Source organism: Motacilla alba, chromosome 5 (assembly GCF_015832195.1).
Source record: "Motacilla alba alba isolate MOTALB_02 chromosome 5, Motacilla_alba_V1.0_pri, whole genome shotgun sequence".
NCBI lineage: Eukaryota > Metazoa > Chordata > Aves > Passeriformes > Motacillidae > Motacilla > Motacilla alba.
Genome location: NC_052020.1, coordinates 8345056 through 8365008, shown reverse-complemented (window position 1 = coordinate 8365008; position 19953 = coordinate 8345056). Strand labels below are relative to the sequence as shown.

Genomic DNA, 19953 nt, shown 5'->3' with positions numbered 1-19953 from the left:
TGCACAGAGTGAAGAGCAGATGAGGAGCAGAGCCCTGATGCCGTGGCAGGCTCTGAAGCAGCTGCCTGTTTGTGAGAGCCCTGGAGAACACGAGCCAGCCCGGAGAACAGGGGGCTGTGGCAGGAGCTGGGACAGAGCCCGCGCCGGACGCTGCTGGGGCTCAGCCCGCGGGCTGGGCTCCCCTTTCCCAAGGGAGCATTGCAGGGAACCTCCTGAAGATCCCGAGCCAGGGACAGCAGCTGCAGGGGGGGAGGTGAGGAGAGTGCACTGCGGGGAAGTTCTCCAGGCTGCGAGAGGAAACAAGGTCAGGCTCTTCTCTTTCACCCTAATCAGTGCCCCCTCATTGGGTGGAACCTGGTTATTGATTTTGGGGGCAGAATTGAGGTCTGTAGGGAATTAAAAGCTAGAAATACTGAGGGAAAAGGGAGGGAATATTGAAATGAGTTTCCTGCTGAAGGAATCCTCTAGCAGCTCAGTGATATCAACAGACACCTGAGAGTCCAGGTCAGATCCATCCCAAAGCCATTTGCTCTGGGCTATCTCCATGGGCAATCCTCTCCTTCTGCAATTGTTTTCCTCCTCCAGCTCTGTCCTGTCCACAGCCAGGAAGGAGGGATCTCCCTGGCTTTTGTGCCAGGCATGCCAGACCAGGCTCCCACATCCTACTTGCCATCTGTCCTGTCCCTCACCCGTCCCTGTGCTGCTCCACATGGAAGCTGTGGGCGGGAAAAGATGGAAATGCCACGTTTGGGGGACAGCAGCGCTGCTCTGGTGTGTGTGTTTGTCCCCCCTCCAGCTGTGTGAGGGGAGGAGAAGCAGCAGAGGTGTCCCCATGAGCACTTTGTGCCCTGCCACGGAGGGAGCCAGCCCTGCCTGCTGGAGCCAGCGCGCTGGGAAGGCATCCAAGGGGAGCTGGAATGAGGAGAGCCACGACAACTGGACCCAGTGTGCCAACAGGCACTGGAGCAAAGTGCCTGTCACGCTGCTGCTGCTGCTGCTGCTGTGCCTGTGTGGGATGGTGGGAACGGGGCTGTGCTCTGGCTCCTCGGCCCACAGCAGTGCCCTCCCTCTGGCTGACTGCCTGGCTGGGAGCTGTGCACAGGGATTCACCCCCTCTGTTAGTGTGGCCTTGCAGAGGGCTTTTGAGGGTGTGCCAGAGCCAGGGAATACCGACAACACCGTGGAGTCAGCATCAAGTGGAATCATCATGAAAGAGAGGCATCACAAAACAGAGCTGTAAAATATCCAGAGTAGGAAGGGAGCCACAAGGATCATGGAGTTCAGCTCCTGGCCCTGCAGAGGACATGCCAACAATCCCAGGCTGTGCCTGAGAGCATTGTCCAAATGCTCCTTGAGCTCTGTCAGGCTGGTGCTGTGTGCAGCAGGGGAACTCCAGCCTGGGGTTTACTCTGAATGATGTGAGGAATCCTCATGGAATGGTTTGGGTTGGAAGGAACCTTAGAGATCATCTCATTCCATCTCTTCATTGGCACTGGGGAGGCAGGAAAATTTATGCTTTGAAATCTGCTCCTTTGAAAGGAAGCTCAGGTAGGGAGTGGCCTGGATGACACTGGAGACAAGGAAGGTGCTGGGAAGTAGAAAAATGCATTGGAGGATCATGATCCTCCTGCACTTGCCTTGGGAGAAACCCCCTGGCTGAGTTGTTCTTCCCTGGACAAGAGGTTGTACCATGGAAGGTTTCATCTTTCCAATGGACAGGAAATGGGAGAGAGGGAGAGAAAAACACTCTCAGATGTCAAAGTCTCTCTCTTCTGTTAACTATTATCATCTTTGTGAATAAATGCTCCTTAGTTGTTGTTTAACATCATGTCTGTCTCCAAAGCCTGACTCCACCCATGGCTTTCCCTCTCACTTCCCTTTCCAGAAGCAGTGGCACTTTGGTTTCCTCTGGATTTAAGGCAGTGGGAAAAGGAGGGACAACTTTCCCCTGAATAAGAGATGTGGCTGCTGCCCAGGACTCTCCCAGGAGGAATGAGGAGCTCTTGGTATTGCCAGCATCATCCCAAACCATTGCAGGCACGTGCCTTAGGAAGGGCTCTGGTATGAGACAGGAACCTGCCCTGCTCACAGACAAGCCAGGGGCTTTAGAATGGGATAAAAGAAGGAAATGAGCCATTCTGGACACTGTTTAACAGGCACAGGCTCTGCACTGAAGCCTGGATGTTGTTTATTCCACAAATTCTGGGGCCTGAATTTACACAGTGGAGGCAAACAAAAACCATGGATCCCAATCAGATTGAGGGGCAGTTACAAAATGACACAGATCCCTACAGCCTGGACTGTGGCTGAAGCTGCTGTGCAGAGTCACTGTTCAGCTCCTCCTGAGGGGGGCCAGGTTCAGGAGGGAGGTGGTCAAGGTTTCCTTGGACACTGATGCTGGGGAACCAGAGGATGGATGGCCCCATTCTGCAGAAGAGCAGCATAACCCCTAATCTCTGTGCCATTAAGTGGTCCAAGCATCTGGTGATGGGAATTTCCATATTCCATGTCCTTTCTGGATACAGGCACAGGAGTGCAGTGGAGTTCACTATCGACCCTGCACTTTACTCAGAAGGATTTAATTCTGGAATTGAAGAATGTGAGAAATTCCCACTGAAAGGATAAGGGAATGTTGCTGTCCCTCCCCAGCTGTGCAGCCCTACCTGGTGTCCCTTCCCATCAGCTGGGAATGCAGGGCTGGCTCTGCTGGACAGAAGGGGAAGGATGCTTCATGTGATCCCAGCCCCTCTCCTGCCATTGAGAGGCACCAGCCCTGCAGGGATTTGGGAACTCATCACCACTCCATGCTGGGAGTGTCCCCAGGGATTAATGTGTCCCATTCTCTGCAGGCAAGAGCTCCCTGCAAACACCATGAAACTCATCTGCTGAGCCAAAGGAGATGGAGTTCATTCCCTGGGGCTGAGGCCATCAGGGTCATTCCATGGGGAATAGAACTGGGAACAGCACAGAGCCCAGCTGCACTGCTTGGAGCCATGTGGATCCAGGAGGGAGGAGGAAAGCCATGCTCCAGTGTGCTCCCTGCAGAGCATCCCACAAAGATCACCCAAGGCAATGCTCGTTCTCTCTCGGGACTCACCCCTGGACTGGGGTGACCCCAAAAGATGGAAAAGCCTCTCCTCCAACCCGCGCCTTCAAAGAAAGACTCAGCAGTCCTCTGTTGTCCGGTCTCAAGGTTGTTTATTGTTGGTTTTCTAAAGATTCTTCTCCCTGAACTGCTGTGGCCCGTTCAGCAGGTCAGACAAAGGCACACTGCCCTCCCAGGGGGCTGCTGCCATCTTTTATATCATACATTATGTGTTACATGTTTATACTTTTCCCCCAATGCCTATTACCTATATTGAATGGTGACTTTCTATTCTAAACCAATCTGTGAGTGCCAACATCACCAAAGACATGGAGGTTAGGAAGGAGAAAGAAGGAGGACAGGGCACACCCAAATCCCTCCATCTTAGAGCCCCTGACCCCCATGTACAAAACTTGGACCCCTGCGTACAAGGCTTAAAACCCCCTTGTACTTGTGACTACTTCTACTACAATACCTAAACTTCTGTGTGGCTTGTAATTCTTCATACAGAGTTGGTAATTTGCTCCACGGGCTAAGATCAAAACCCCACGTGTGTCTTTGGCTGCATGCCAGGGTCTCAGAGCCCCCTGCCAGCGGCTCGGGCCACCCAGGGCACCCAGAGGGACGTCCTGGGTTCCGACACTGCTCCTTTCTCCTGCAGGAATACACCACCACGGGGAGGGTGATGCTGTGGATATTGATTAACCAGGAGACTAAATGAAACCCTCAGCCACTCTCCTGGGGTCCTTCAGCAGAGCAGTGGCAGGGATCAGCAGGCTCAGACCCCCTGTCCATGGCAGGATCATTCCTGCAGGATGTGTTTTCCTTCTGCTCATCAAAGACGCTCTGGAGGGAGAGCTGGACAGACTCCAAAGAGCAGGACCTCCTGCACCTCCCTGCCAAGAAGTAGATGAAGGGTTTGATGCTGCTGTGGATGCAGCTGAGCAGGAAAACAACCTGGGAGGGCACAGTGAGGTAACTGAGCTGCTGCAGGAAATTGCAGAAGATGAGGAGGAGAGTGAAGAGCACAATGAGGAAGGTAACGATGTCGCGCCTCTTGGGTTGCTGCTGCTGGGAGCCCCACTTGGCATTAATGAAATCAATTGTGTGAGAAATGACCATGGGTGCAGCAAAAAGGAGAATGATGATGGTGTTCACGGAGATGAGCACTGCCCGGCAGTGCTCCTGCTCATGTGATGGGCACAGGAATGTCACTGTGGGAATGACAGTGAAGAGAGCAAAGAAGGCCCAATATTGGACGGTTCCCACCACCAACGACAGGCGCTTGGGAAGGTTGCAGTGGCAGCAGAGCTTGCAGAGCGTGTACATATACTGCACATTCCTCCTGAGTATCAGCCGCAACAGCGCCCAGTAGCAGGAGACCACTGACAGCTGGAAAATGAAACTGAGGTACAGCAGGGGCAGAATAGGAGAGCAGGACACGTCCTCCACCAGGAAGAGCAGGGTGGAGGGGACCGCAAAGAGGAGGAAGAGGAAGTCAATGACAGCCAGATCAAGGATGCGATAATTACTCCTTTTCAGTTTGAGGAGGCCGATGACAGCCCCATTCCCAGCCAGCCCACAGAGGCAGATGAGCAGTGTCACACTGTGGATGGCCACGCTGGGGACATCTGTCTCACACAGATCATCTCCTTCAGTGGGTGAGACAGGATGTGGGGACATGGTGCTCCCCTCCACGGATGGACGCTGGGTAGGCAGTGGGATGTGGCCCCTGGATGTGGTCAGAGTGGATGGGGAGTCAGTGCTTGGAGAATCCAGGGATGGACCATGTGGCTCCTCAGCAGCTCCCTGCAGTGGGAAGGATTCGGTGGGGAGGAGTGAAATGTGCAGGGGAGGAGGGCAGGGGAAATTGTGGGGTGGGAGAGGGAGGTGGGAGGGTTGGGCTGTTCGGGCACAGGGCAGAGGAGGGGGGAGCTGGGGAGGGCACTGCGGTCACCGGGAGAGGGTGGCAGGAACAGAGCAGCTGCTGGAGGAGAGGAAGGGGCAGTAGGGAGGAAGGAAACCATTCCACTGACCTGTTCCCTGTGAGGCAGCAGCAGGCAAAGGGGTCTGTGCAGATCAGCGGCGCTTCCTGCTGCCTCTTGCTCCTTTGGGATCCATGTCCTAAAGCAGCTCCTGCCAGGTCAGTGCCATGAAGGACAAAGTGCCCAGATCACCAGGAGGTCCTCACTCCCATCCCGCTGGCTCCTCCCTGCCCTGTCCTGGTGTTTCTCCCCAAGGCTCATTGGAATCACAGGAGAGTCGGAAATTTAATCTTTGGCTACCTCAAAATTTCACTTCCTCGCACTTATTTATGTTGGCTTTTTGGCTACAGAGGAAGTCACTTTGTCAAAATCTCCAAATGAAATATTTTGTAGATGGCTTCTCATTCCCTCTTGACTAGAAACCCTCCTTCCCTGGAGAGTGTCCGTTTCTCTGACTGCCTTCCCACAGCTGACAGGCTTCTACCATTCCTTGTTTCTCTTCCCTGAGGGGTCACTGTCCCTCCAGCAGCAGAGGGATGCTGGTGGTGCTGGTGGCACTGGAATGCTGTTGGTAGTGCCGGAAGCGCTGGTGAATCAGCTGGGTGCATCTCAGAAATAACTTCAGTTACAGGAAGAACTCTGGGATCATTGACAAACCTCCTTTTCACCTGAGGAAGTAGATCTGAGCTGCTCCCTATCCTATCCTATCCTATCCTATCCTATCCTATCCTATCCTATCCTATCCTATCCTATCCTATCCTATCCTATCCTATCCTATCCTATCCTATCCTAGCCTATCCTAGCCTATCCTAGCCTAGCCTAGCCTAGCCTAGCCTAGCCTAGCCTAGCCTAGCCTTGCCTGTCCTATCCCCATCTCTGCACTCCATTCCCACCCCACTCTCCTTCCTCTCCCCATCCTATCACATCCCACCTGTTTCCCAGATGGAGCTGATCCCCCACTCTGAGCGTGGCCTGTCAGGCTCTGCTCTCCTCTAGCTTTGCCCACATCCAGACCCACTCCAGCCCCTTCTGATCCTCTCCTGACCCCTCCAGCCTGCCCTGATACCCCAGAACACACCCAGGGCTGCTTGTATTCCCCTTACATTCCCACTCCTCCCTCGCTCCACCTGGGACCCCCGGCAGTGTCCCTGCTCCTCCTGGCCACAGGGTTCTAGGAACCCAGGAGGAAGGAGGAAAGTCCAGCTCCAATGTGCTGGAGAACACAAAACAGTAAACTTGGCTGGAGCCAGTGCAGAAACAGATTTGGAGGCCTGCAGTGATATTGGGGCATGTTCTGTAACAAGAGGCAACAGTGCATGGCCAAAGGAAAAGTTCAAGGCAAGGTCACCTTTAATATCTCAGCACTCAGTGAAGATGACCACCAGAGACCCCCCTGAATGATCCTCCAGGGTCAGGAAAGGACTCCGAGTAGGAAGAAGACACATTGAAACTAGTTCTAGGAAAGTGATGTTTATGTATTAGATAAGAAACACACTTTAATGGCTGTGTGTGATTATGATGGATAAAACCCCTGTTGTAAAGTCTCACCACACTGAGAATAAGTGGAGGTGTGTGCTGTGGAGGTAAAGAATTCCTGCTTCCTAATTCTTCCCATTGTGTTAGAAAGTTTATTTCAGCCCCTTGTGGTATTACTTCCCAGCCCCATCTGTACCCCAATTGCCATGCCATGCCATGCCATGCCATGCCATGCCATGCCAGGCCATGCCATCCCATCCCGTCCCGTCCTGTCCCGTCCCATGGCAGCTCCCCGGGCTGAAGCTCAGCTCGTCAGGCTCTGCTGCTCTCCTGTAGGGATATTTGGGATCAGCAGAATCCAAAGCCTTCCTGGTGCCTCCTGCCCCCTCCGACACGCCCAGACCCACCGGGGCCACATTCCATTTCCCCGACAGCCCCGCTCCAGCCGGGAGCAGGGACATCGCTGCTGTGACACTCTCGGAGCAGCCGGGGGGGAATGCTGAGCCCCTGGGCCATCGTGTCCGTGCCGGCTGTGCCGGTGCCAGCCCAGCTCTGGGCACTGGGGATCAGGGCTGCTCCAGGGAGCACAAGCCATGGGGGTGTCCCCTCTGTCCAGCCACATTCCCGGCTGGCAGCAGCAGCCAGAGGAAGCCACAGGAAGCCACAGGAAGCGAAGGCAGCTCAGGGTTCCTGTTTATTGATATCACACCCCAATGGGATGCAGGAAGCAGGTGCCAGGGGGAATTTTGGGATCACAGCCATGTTGGGAAGGATCCGTTTGGTGAACATTGCTCTAGAACCCGTGAGGGAGGAGCACAGCCATGCTGCCATGTGCTTCCTGCAGAGCACTGCCCCACATGGCCCTTGTCAGTGCCCCTGCTCCCTTCTCCTGCAGGAATAAAGGTGGCAGGGTGATCCTGAGTCACTGCCCCATGGTCCTGCATGGGGGCAGGGGAAGGGTTCAACAGGCTCAGACCCCCGTGTCCCTGGTGGCATCATTACTGGGGGCACTGCTTTCTTCTGGCTCCTCAAAGACCTTCTGGAGGTGCTCCCTGAGGGACTCCATGGAGCAGCGCCTCCAGCACTTTGTTACTGAGATGTAGATGAAGGGGTTGATGCTGCTGTGCATGCTGGCAAACAGGAGAAGAAGCTGGGGGAACACAGTGGTGTAGCCAAGCTGCTGCAGGAAATTCCAGAGACTGAGGGGGAGAGTGAAGAGCACAGCGAAGAAGACAATGATATCAAGCTTCTTGAATTGCTGCAGCTGGGAGCGACCCTTGAAATGAATGAAGAGGATTGTGCTGGAAATGACCACGGACGGAGCAAAGATGAGGAAGCTGGGGATGTACAGGCAGATGAGAGCCCACTGGCAGTGCTTGTGTCCCTGTGACTCGCAGAGGGACGTCACTGCAGAAATGGCAGCGATGACAGTGATGGAAAGGGCCCAGAGCCCGGCACTCACCACCCCCCATGAGAGGCCCTGGGGAAAGTGGCAGAAGAGCCCACGAGGGGAGAGGCTGGTCCTGCACCTCTCGATGCTGATGGCCGTCAGCCGGAACAGCCCTACGCTGTAGAACATCACAAAGAGGAGGAAAAGGAAGCCTGTGTATGCTGGGGACATGATGGAGGAGCAGGAGAAATCCTCCAGCAGGAGGAGTAGAGGGGAGGGGACCATGAAGATGAGGAAGAGGAAGTTGATGATGGCCAGGTCAAGGATGTAGGCAGTGATGGGTTTCATGGCGTCCCTCTGGACGGGGAACCCGAGGACCCAGATGACAGCCCCATTCCCAGCCAGCCCACAGAGGCAGATGAGCAGTGTCACACTGTGGATGGCCACATCGGTGACATGAATCTCACACAGATCATCTCCTTCAGAGGGTGAGGTGGTGGGGGGGGGGGGGGGGGAGGGGGACACGGTGGTCACATCCATGGATGGACGCTGGGCAGGCAGTGGGATGTGGCCCCTGGCTGTGGTCAGAGTGGATGGGCAGTCAGTGCTTGGAGAACCCAGGGATGGACCATGCGGCTCCTCAGCAGCTCCCTGCAATGGGAAGGATTCAGTGGGGAGGAGTGAGATGTGCAGGGGAGGAGGGCAGTGGAAATGGTGGTGTGGAAGAGGGAGTTGAGCGGTTTGGACTCTTTGGACTGAGGCTGATAAATAACAGAGAGAATAAACATTTTCAGATCTTCTGAAGTTGTTCAAAAGCAAAGTGGCCAAAATTTAAAAGGATGTGTTTTAGATGGATAATGGGATTATTTGCTCTCATAGTTAAGGGATGAATACTGTGTGAATATTAAGAGAAGCTTTATTGATGTATGATTATGTTATTGTAGTCTGTTTTTTAGATGTTCCCTGTTCTCCCCACAGTCCCCTTCTCCCCGCTCTATATTGTTGCCATCAGAGTGCCTGAGTCATCTAGGACAGGTAGAAAGAAGGGGTGTACAAAAGCTTGTTGCTGGGGCTGGGGGTGTAGCATGAATACGCCTGGCTCTGCAGTCAAGGTGCCAGAATGCAGGCTCCACCAATAAACACAAAGAAGAATTGACTGACAGACTTTGGGAGGGGCCAGGTTTAGCTGATGCAACCCCCCAGGGTATCAAAGGCAAAGCATCCATCTTGAAGATGAGCCAGCCACGTGGTGCTCAGCCATGAGGGAAGCTCCCAGGCCTGCTTCTCCTTATTTAGTCCTTTTGTTGTGTTTTTTGTTAAGGTATAATAAGCCTTTGAAAATGTTAAAAATGGGTGGTTGTTTCTCACAGGATGTAAAGGCTGGCACACAGGATGACAAACGTGGCAGGAACCAGTGCAGAAACAGATAAGGAGGCCTGCAGTGGTTTTGGGGCACGTTCTGGAACAAGAAGCAACAGTGCATGGCCAGAGGAGAAGTTCAAGGCAGGGCCACCTTTAATATGGCAGCATTCATGGAATATGACCACCAGAGAGACCCCCTTAATAAACCTCCAGGATGAAAAATGGACTTGAAGGAGGAGGTGGATGCATGGAAATGAGTTCTAGGAAAATGGTGTTTATGTATTAGAGAAGAAAAACTTTTCAATACCTACATGTGGTTATAATCGATTAATACCCTGTTGTAAAATCTCACTACAGATGCAATACCAGAAGCGATCCGTGTGTGCAGGTAAAGAATTCCTGCTTCCTCATGCTTTGCACTGTGCTAGAAAATTTTTTCTGGCCCTTTTCAGTATTAGGACACAGACGGGATGCACAGGAGAAGAGAGAGGAGCTGGGAAGGGCACTGGGGTCACCGGGAGAGGGTGGCAGGAACAGAGCAGCTGCTGGAGGAGAGGAAGGGGCAGTAGGGAGGAAGGAAACCATTCCACTGACCTGTTCCCTGTGGGGCAGCAGCAGGCAAAGGGGTCTGTGCAGATCAGCGGCGCTTCCTGGTGCCTCTTGCTCCTTTGGGATCCATGTCCTAAAGCGGCTCCTGCCAGGTCAGTGCCATGGAGGAGAAAGTGCCCAGGTCACCAGGAGCTCCTCACTCTCGTCCTGCTGGCTCTGTCTGTGTGCTCTGTTCTGGTGTTGTTTCCCAGGGCTCGGTGCAGTCACAGGGGAGGCGGAAATTGCCTCTTGATCTATATCTGAATTTCACTTCCTCTGAGTTGTCTTGACTTTTTTTTCTGCCATACAGAAAGTAGCTCACCTTGCAGATTTCTTTGAATGGTTCTTCATTTGCTCCTGATTAGAAACACTCTTCCAAACGTGACCTTCTCCGAATGCTTTCCCTCTCTCAGCAGGTTTCTACCATTCCTCCTTTATCTACCCTGAGGGCTCACTGTCCCTCCAGCAGCAGAGAGCTGCTGGTGCTGCTGGTGGCACTGGAATGCTGGCAGTGCTGGGAGTGCTCACAGCACTGCTCAAGCATCTGAGTGATTCTCAGAAACAACTCCCATTCTGGGCTGAATTTCAGGGTCACTGTCAAAAACTTCCCTGGCTCCAAGATTGCAAAGTGAGATGAGAATTCCCGTTTCCATCATTCCAGTGCAGGCTGACACAGCCCAAAGGAAGGACAGCACTCAGTTGCTTGCAGCCAGGTCATCAGCACTTAGAGCCCACTCTAATTAGTGCCCTTTCATGATGCAATGAAAGCTACTAGGAACCAGATTTTGGAGTGTTGTGATCCTCTTTCCAGCCTTTCATTAGGGCTCATCCTCCTCCTCCTCCTCTTCCTCAGATATGGGAGCACTTGTTTTTACCTGGTTATTTCTACCTGACCCCATCCCTCCAGGCCACCTGTGCCAGGGGCTCACCACCCTCACAGGGAAGGATTTTTTCCCCTAATATCCAATCTGAACCGACCCTCTGTCAATGGGAAGCCATTCCCCCATGTCCTGTCACTCCATGACCATGTCTAAAGTCCCTCCCCACCGTTTCTAGAGCCCCTTTAGCTCCTGGATCATGAAGTGTTTGCCCTTGTAAGGATTGGGCTGGTGAGGGGATGTGAGATTCTATAGCTGGGGACACAAACAGGATGTCAGCAGGAAGAGAGGTGACAGTTCTGGTCCCAGGGCCAGCACTTTGCAGGAGGAGCATCCCAGATCCCTGAGGCCCATGTCAGCCTGGGTAGGAATCATCTCACCTCACCTTTCTAGGAATTCCTTGGAATTCACTGTAGGCTGCTGTCTGACTCCCAAGGGAGTGTAGAGGATGACCAAGAGGAAATCTGCAACTTTCTAAGAATTAAAGCCAAGAGAGCAGCATGGATTTGCCTCTTCTCAGAAGAAATGACATTGCCGATATCCTAAATCAATCCCTTGCTGTGTGCCAGTGCTCCAGCTCACACAGAATTGATTATTGCATGAATCCTCTTGGAAACTGCGTGGTGAAGGCAAAGTACCACTGAAATTGTGGTATACAAGTGGCTAAACTAGATTTGAACCAGAAACCAAAGTTTCACAGCACATATGTAGTGCAGGGGCCTAAACAATGTAGTGCAGGTCCCCAGGTAAGAGAGAAGGGTCAAGATCAACCAGTTCAAAAGACAGGATTTTGGGAGTGGGGTTGCTTTAAAATGGAAGAGAAGCTGACCTGGAGACAAACTGCTTTGGCCATAGGTCTGGTTGCTGAGGCTGTCTCCTGTTCCTCATTTCCTGCACAGAGTGAAGAGCAGATGAGGAGCAGAGCCCTGATCCCGTGGCAGGCTCTGAAGCAGCTGCCTGTTTGTGAGAGCCCTGGAGAACACGAGCCAGCCCGGAGAACAGGGGGCTGTGGCAGGAGCTGGGACAGAGCCCGCGCCGGACGCTGCTGGGGCTCAGCCCGCGGGCTGGGCTCCCCTTTCCCAAGGGAGCATTGCAGGGAACCTCCTGAAGATCCCGAGCCAGGGACAGCAGCTGCAGGGTGGGAGGTGAGGAGAGTGCACTGCGGGGAACTTCTCCAGGCTGCGAGAGGAAACAAGGTCAGGCTCTTCTCTTTCACCCTAATCAGTGCCCCCTCATTGGGTGGAACCTGGTTATTGATTTTGGGGGCAGAATTGAGGTCTGTAGGGAATTAAAAGATAGAAATACTGAGGGAAAAGGGAGGGAATACTGAAATGAGTGTCCTGCTGAAGGAATCCTCTAACAGCTGAGTGATATCAACAGACCCCTGAGAGTCCAGGTCAGATCCATCCCAAAGCCGTTTGCTCTGGGCTATCTCCATGGGTAATCCTCTCCTTCTGCAATTGTTTTCCTCCTCCAGCTCTGTCCTGTCCACAGCCAGGAAGGAGGGATCTCCCTGGCTTTTGTGCCAGGCATGCCAGACCAGGCTCCCACATCCTACTTGCCATCTGTCCTGTCCCTCACCCGTCCCTGTGCTGCTCCACATGGAAGCTGTGGGCGGGAAAAGATGGAAATGCCACGTTTGGGGGACAGCAGCGCTGCTCTGGTGTGTGTGTTTGTCACCCCTGCAGCTGTGTGAGGGGAGGAGAAGCAGCAGAGGTGTCCCCATGAGCACTTTGTGCCCTGCCACGGAGGGAGCCAGCCCTGCCTGCTGGAGCCAGCGCACTGGGAAGGCATCCAAGGGGAGCTGGAATGAGGAGAGCCACGACAACTGGACCCAGTGTGCCAACAGGCACTGGAGCAAAGTGCCTGTCACGCTGCTGCTGCTGCTGCTGCTGTGCCTGTGTGGGATGGTGGGAACGGGGCTGTGCTCTGGCTCCTCGGCCCACAGCAGTGCCCTCCCTCTGGCTGACTGCCTGGCTGGGAGCTGTGCACAGGGATTCACCCCCTCTGTTAGTGTGGCCTTGCAGAGGGCTTTTGAGGATGTGCCAGAGCCAGGGAATAGCGACAACACCGTGGAATCATCATCATGAAAGAGAGGCATCATAAAATAGAGCTGTAAAATACCCAGAGTAGGAAGGGAGCCACAAGGATCATGGAGTTCAGCTCCTGGCCCTGCACAGGACATGCCAACCATCCCAGGCTGTGCCTGAGAGCATTGTCCAAATGCTCCTTGAGCTCTGTCAGGCTGGTGCTGTGTGCAGCAGGGGAACTCCAGCCTGGGGTTTACACTGAATGACGTGAGGAATCCTCATGGAATGGTTTGGGTTGGAAGGAACCTTAGAGATCATCTCATTCTATATCTTCTTTGGCATTGGGGAGGCATACCCAGGAGAATTTATGCTTTGAAATCTGCTCCTTTGAAAGGAAGCTCAGGTAGGGAGTGGCCTGGATGACACTGGAGACAAGGAAGGTGCTGGGAAGTAGAAAAAGTGCACTGGAGGATCATGATCCTCCTGCACTTGCATTGGGAGAAACCCCCTGGCTGACTTGTTCTTCCCTGGACAAGAGGTTGTACCATGGAAAGTTTCTGCTTTCCTATGGACAGGAAATGGGAGACAGGCAGAGAAAAACTCTCTCAGATGTCAAAGTCTCTCTCTTCTGTTAACTATTATCAACGCTGTGAATAAATGCTCCTTAGGTGTTTGACCTCACGTGTGTCTCCAGAGCCTGACGCCATCCATGGCTTTCTCTCTCACTTCCCTTTCCAAAAGCAGTGGCACTTTGGTTTCCTCTGGATTTAAGGCAGTGGGAAAAGGAGGGACAACTTTCCCCTGAATAAGAGATGTGGCTGCTGCCCAGGTCTCTCCCAGTAGGAATGAGGAGCTCTTGGCACTGCCAACATCATCCCAACCATTGCAGGCACGTGCCTTAGGAGGGGCTCTGGTATGAGACAGGTACCTGCCCTGCTCACAGACAAGCCAGAGGCTTTAGAATGGGATAAAAGAAGGAAATGAGCCATTCTGGACACTGTTTAACAGGCACAGGCTCTGCACTGAAGCCTGGATGTTCTTTATTCAACAAATTCTGGGGACAGAATTTCCACAGTGGATGCAAACAAAAATCATAAATCCAAATCAGATTGAGGGGCAGTTACAGAATGACACAGATCAGAACAGGCTGGACTGTGGCTGAAGCTGCTGTGCAGAGTCGCTGTTCAGCTCCTCCTGAGGGGGGCCAGGTTCAGGAGGGAGGTGGTCAAGGTTTCCTTGGACACTGATGCTGGGGAACCAGAGGATGGATGGCCCCATTCTGCAGAAGAGCAGCATAACCCCTAATCTCTGTGCCATTAAATGGTCCAAGCATTTGTTGACGGGAATTTCCATATTCCATGTCCTTTCTGGATACAGGCACAGGAGTTCAGTGGAGTTCACTCTCAACTCTGCTCTTTACTCAGAAGGATTCGATTCCGGAATTGAAGAATGTGACAAATTCCCACTGAAAGGATAAGGGAATGTTGCTGTCCCTCCCCAGCTGTGCAGCCCTACCTGGTGTCCCTTCCCATCAGCTGGGAATGCAGGGCTGGCTCTGCTGGACAGAAGGGCAAGGATGCTCCGTGTGATCCCAGCCCCTCTCCTGCCATTGAGAGGCACCAGCCCTGCAGGGATTTGGGAAACCACTGCCACCCTGTGCTGGGAGTGTCCCCCGGGATTAATGTGTCCCATTCTCTGCAGGCAAGAGCTCCCTGCAAACACCATGAGACTCATCAGCTGAGCCAAAGGAGGTGGAGTTCATTCCCTGGGGCTGAGTCCATGAGGGTCATTCCATGGGGAATAGAGCTCGGAACAGCACTGAGCCCAGCTGCACTGCTTGGAGCCATGTGGATCCAGGAGGGAGGAGGAAAGCCATGCTCCAGTGTGCTCCCTGCAGAGCATCCCACAAAGATCACCCAAGGCAATGCCCCTGCTCCCTTCTCCTGAAGGAATACAGCACCCCAGGGAGGGTGAGCCTGTGGATATTGATTAACCAGAAGGCTCAAGGAAACCCTCAGCCTCTGTGTGGAGGTCCTTCAGCAGAGCAGTGGAAGGGATCAGCAGGCTCAGACCCCTGTGTCCATGGTGGGATAATTTCTGCGGGCTTTTTTTTCTTTTGGCTCCTCAAAGACCCTCTGGAGGGAGAGCTGGAGGGACTCCATGGAGCAGGGCATCCAACACCTCCCTGCCAAGAAGAAGATGAAGGGTTTGATGCTGCTGTGGATGCAGGTGAGCAGGAAAACCACCTGTGAGGACACAGCGATGTAACCGAGCTGGTGCAGGAAATTCCAGAGGATGAGAAGGAGAGTGAAAAGCACAATGAGGAAGGTAACGATGTCACGCCTCTTGGGTTGCTGCGGTTGCTCCTGGTGGCAGCCCCACTTGGCCTTAATGAGGAGGATTGTGCCCGAAATAGCCACGGGTGCAGCAAAGAGGAGAATGATGATGGTGTACATGGAGATGAGAGCTGCCCGGCAGTGGTCCTGCTTGTGGGATGGGCACAGGAATGTCACCGTGGGAATGACAGTGAAGAGAGCAAAGATGGCCCAGTATTGGACAGTGTCCAGCACCCACAGGAGGCGCTTGGGAATGTCCCAGCGGCAGCAGAGCTTGCAGAGCTTCTGCATATACAGCACAGGGATGCTGCTCATCAGCCGGAACAGCACCCAGTAGTAGGAGACCAATGACAGCTGGAAAATGAAGTTCACGTACATCAAGGGCATGATAGGAGAGCAGGACACGTCCTCCACCAGGAAGAGCAGGGCGGAGGGGACCGCAAAGAGTAGAAAGAGGAAGTCAATGACAGCCAGGTCAAAGATGCCAGCGTTCCTACTTTTCAGGCTGAGGAGGCCGATGACAGCCCCGTTCCCAGCCAGCCCACAGAGGCAGATGAGCAGTGTCACACTGTGGATGGCCACGCTGGGGACATGAATCTCACACAGATCGTCTCTTTCAGAAGGTGAGGCAGGAGATGGGGACATGGTGCTCACCTCCATAGATGGACACTGGGATGTGGCCCCTGGCTGTGGTCAGAGTGGATGGGGAGTCAGTGCTTGGAGAATCCAGGGATGGACCATGCGGCTCCTCAGCAGCTCCCTGCAGTGGGAAGGATTCAGTGGGGAGGAGTGAGATGTGCAGGGGAGGAGGGCAGTGGAAATGGTGGTGTGGGAGAGGGTGGTGGGAGGGTTGGGCTGCTTTGCAGGGGATTGATAAGTAATGGAGAATAACATTTTCAACTCCCCTGAAGTTGCTTAAAGACTAACTGGGCAAATAGATAAAAGGATGTAAAGATGTGGAGCCAGGGTGAGAAACGTGGCTGGAGCCAGTGCAGAAACAGATAAGGAGTTCCACAGTATTTTTGGGGCAGGCTCAGTAAGAAGAAGCAAGAGCAAATGGTCAAAGGAAAAGTTCAAGGCAAGGCCACATTTAATATCTCAGCACTCAGTGAATACAATGACCAGAAGCCCACTCAATAAAACTCCAGGGCCATCAGAGGAGTTCCAATAGGAAGTAGATGCATGGAAATTAGTTCTAGGAAAACAGTGTTTAGGTACTAGATAAGAAAAAAAAATTAATTGTCTATAATGAACAAAAACACTGATGTAAAGGCTGACAATGCTCACAGAAATTAGGCGAGATCCTTTTGCGTGTCCTGCTGCCTAATACTTCCCTTGGTATCACCATTAGTGGCTGTTAGGAACTTTATTCTGTCTGATTTTGGTATCACTCCTTATCCATGCCATGCCATGCCATGCCATGCCATCCCATCCCAATGGTTTCCTAGTCAGAGGCCCCTGAATGGCTGCAGGTGTGGCCTGTTGGGCTCTGCTGCTGTCCAGTGGGACATTTGGGATTGGTGGCACCCAGAGCCCTCCTGCCCCCTCCAGCCCCTGTCTGCCTGATGCCTTGGGGTGGCTCCCGAGAGCAGAGGCCAGACAAGGTGAAGAGAATAAAAGCAGGCATTCATGAAAGGCCTTCAAAAGGTTCACCTTGGGCAGTCCAAGCCTCCGAGAGGGGCTACACCCAAAATGGACAATGGTCATGAGACTTTCAGACAGATATGAGTCTGTTCCATTTACAAATCAGGGGTTAATCCTCCAGTAACAGCTTCAGGTAAGGGAGTCATTTACCCCCAGTTTGCCCTCCCCCAATTCACTTTTGTCTGTACTTTTCTGGGCCTGAGGCAGTCGAGTGTCCTTGAATTTCAGGCCTAGAGGGATGGTGTTGTCTGACCATAAAGGTGAAGACAGTTAACTAACACTTTACATGGAGTTTAGAGTTATGCACTAATGCAGTGCAGGATTTGAAAAATAGAAAGGCTGAAATCCTAAGGCATCGTGCCCCCCTCTGGCATCCTCCAGAAATTCCCCCCAGGCTGCCTTCCCCTCCAGACAGCCCCGCTCCTCTCCTGCCCCACACGGGAGCCCCAGCAGTGTTTCTGCTGCTCCTGGCAATTCCATGCTTCCCTGCCCCAATGAACAGCAGTGGAGCCATCCCTCTACTGCCTCTTGTTTCTCTCCAAAGGAGGCTGGGGGGCTGGACACAGGGATGGAGCTGGGGAGGGGCATCTCCAGGAGAAACACAGCCCCAAAGCCTTCCGGGGCAGCCTGGGGTGAGCAGCCCATGGGGAGCCTGGAGCCTCAGGCACGGGGCTGGGAGGGATGGGAAGGACGGGAGGCGGGTGGGCTGCATGGGGAGTGGGATGGGAGGTTGGTGTGGGACATGATGGAGCTGGTGGGGGGATGTGGTGGGAAGGTGTGGGATGTGGTGGGGCTGGAGAGAAGGTGTGGGATGTGGTGGGGTTGGAGAGAAGGTGTGGGATGTGGTGGGTCTGGTGACCTCAGTGAAGCCCCAGGGAGGGGGTGTGATTCCCCGTGGAGCCCATGGTGACAAACACAGGTGTCACCCTGCTCCTGGAAGGGGGTGGCTGTGCTGAGGGCCACGGCCTCCTCCTCTCCTTGCTGCTGCACCACCTGAGCCAGCTGAGGGAGCAGCTGAAGGCAGTGGAGAGGAAGAATTTCTGAAGGCAGCGAGACCTTTGCACCTGGCTCACAAAATTAAAAATTAAATATCTCTGGGGAGATCTTTGCCATGACACTCACAGGAGAGCACTCGGGGTGGGGAATGCTGAGCCCCTGGACCACTGTGCCCCTGCCAGTCCAGCTGTGGGCACTGGGGATCATGGTTGCTCCAGGGAGCTCAATCCATGGCTGTGTCCCCTCTGAAATCAAGATGTTGAGATCTGACAGCAAAAGCGCGTTAGACTAATAACAATTTTGCATCCAAATTGTGAACATATTGAAAATTTACCGGCCATAGACAGGTTCAAAGAAACAACAATTTTCCAGCATTTTCATACACTATTGCGAAATGCAGAATTCCCTGCTTAGAGATATTAAATGTCTAATAATAATAATAATGATAGTATTAGTAAGAGGATAAAAAAGGACAATATTTCCAGCACTGGGTTGCTCCTGGCCAACAGCCAAAGATCATGGGGTGAGGGGGGGAGTGGTGTGTATACAGACAATATTATTTTTCTACTGTTGCATTGCTGAGATGCATGCATATTCATGTGTTTCATGCATCATTCAAACAGTCTTGCAAACTTCCTGAGGCTTTTGGGAACTCCTTTTCACACTCTGGCTTATCTGCATGACATCCTGGGTGTCAGGTCAATATGTTTTATTTCTTCTTGTGTCTCCATGCTGCTGTTTCACATCCTCTGATGAGATTTGAGTATGTCCTCCTTGAATTTAACATGGTATTCTCTAATTGTCCTCCAGTGCTCTGGTTTGAGTCATGGTTATCACTTGGACAGGTTGGTCAGGGGATGGCCTTACACTGTTTTTAGTACACAAAAGCCTTTTTCACATCTTATGTTTTGTTCAGGTCTGTAACACAGTACATTCATCACGCTATTATTTCCATAAGTGAAACACAGATACTATATTCATTACACTACTGTTTCTGTGAGCAATGCAGCGCATACTTGAGCTGATAGATTCTATAAGACAAACAGGCAGCTAAAAAGAGTTACAATTGATACAATTTCTAATTACCAATAATCAATCACAACATGCGTAGGCTAATACATAAATGCAAAAGCCAATATTATCTGGTCATTTTTCACACTGTAAAATCCAAGATTTTTATCGATACACCCAAAGGTGCTCCCAATTTATTGCATCAAGGTACAGGTGTTTGGTTTCTTTTAATTACTACCAGAACATGTCGTCTCTCTTAGTTTAATGAATAACCCAGATTTTTTCCAGCAAAACAATATTTTATTAAATGTGATATCTTGGTTAGACAGTTACCACTGATTATGTTTTCTGTTGTGTACAAGCCTAGGAAATGGCTCTCACATTGCCATTGCAGTTTATCCCTTGCAATTTATTAATCTAGTCTTCTGTTGTGTATAGGCCTCTGAATTCCTAATTCTCTCAAGATATCATTCCTACTCTATGACATCCAATTAATTTCCAATTATCATATCCAATATGATAACAGTTAAAAACACTTTGTTTAAGTTTGTTCTTCAATTACTGATTGAGTTCTCTAAGGGGTTGATAAGAGTTTTCTACTGACACTCAGCCAACACGGATCTAAATCAAAACCAGCTAAAAAAACACAGTAAATATGCCTTGACTAATTAGACTGTCCTAGTTTAGTGCAAATTTGGGAGAAAACCTGCAGAAGGAGGCCCCTCCAGAAAGCAAACCCACACAGCCCCTCCCTCCAACCGGTTCAGGAAGGATTCCACAGAGACAAGTGGAAAGAACCTGTTTATTTAACAGGCACAGCACCCCCCAGCACACAGAATGAACAATACCGGATGATAACGCTCCTTCACCACTCTGAAAAGGATGACAAATTCAGAAAGTCTCTCTTGGGGGTGGTTGCTCTGTTGTCAGTCCCTCCGGCGCTGGGGATGGCTGCTGCAGCCACAAGGTGCAAGCTCTCGGTGTTTCCAGGTCCCAGTCCAGAGCAGGTTCGAGTAGTTCCAAAAAGGGAAAGGAAAAAAAAACAAACAGTCCAGAGAAAAAGATTTGGACTGCTTAGCTAAACTAGCTAATGAGCAGAAGCAAAAGCAAAAGCAAGAGCGAAGCAGGACCAAGCAGAAGCCAGAGCAAGAGCAAAGCAAAAAGCCCAGCAA

At 52.2% G+C, this 19953-nt stretch overlaps 3 protein-coding genes across 5 annotated transcripts in view; all 3 read right to left on the bottom strand.

Annotated features, from left to right (window-relative positions):
* Positions 1 to 3811: 3811 nt before the first annotated feature.
* LOC119701378 (mas-related G-protein coupled receptor member H-like) lies at positions 3812 to 5239 on the bottom strand. The gene is given in 4 exon segments (XM_038138005.1): positions 3812 to 4894; positions 5122 to 5150; positions 5153 to 5224; positions 5227 to 5239. Coding segments are annotated over 4 exon segments (1197 nt in total).
* A 1699-nt stretch (positions 5240 to 6938) lies between these two features.
* Positions 6939 to 19953, bottom strand: part of LOC119701256 (mas-related G-protein coupled receptor member H-like) — a 52396-nt gene continuing 39381 nt past the window's right edge. For 2 of the 3 annotated variants that reach the window (XM_038137701.1, XM_038137700.1), the window contains 2 exons: positions 9893 to 9992; positions 6939 to 8587 (listed from right to left, as the gene is read on the bottom strand). In XM_038137701.1, coding sequence (XP_037993629.1) covers positions 7517 to 8587; positions 9893 to 9992 — 1171 coding nt within the window. In that variant the 3' untranslated portion in view covers positions 6939 to 7516. Of the gene's footprint in view, positions 8588 to 9892; positions 9993 to 15808; positions 15891 to 19953 lie in introns of those variants that run through there. The other variant, XR_005257048.1, reaches the window with a different exon arrangement.
* LOC119701259 (mas-related G-protein coupled receptor member H-like) lies at positions 14854 to 15800 on the bottom strand. The gene has a single exon (XM_038137704.1). The coding sequence runs from the start codon at positions 15788 to 15790 to the stop codon at positions 14861 to 14863; it is 930 nt and encodes a 309-aa protein (XP_037993632.1). The 5' UTR covers positions 15791 to 15800; the 3' UTR covers positions 14854 to 14860.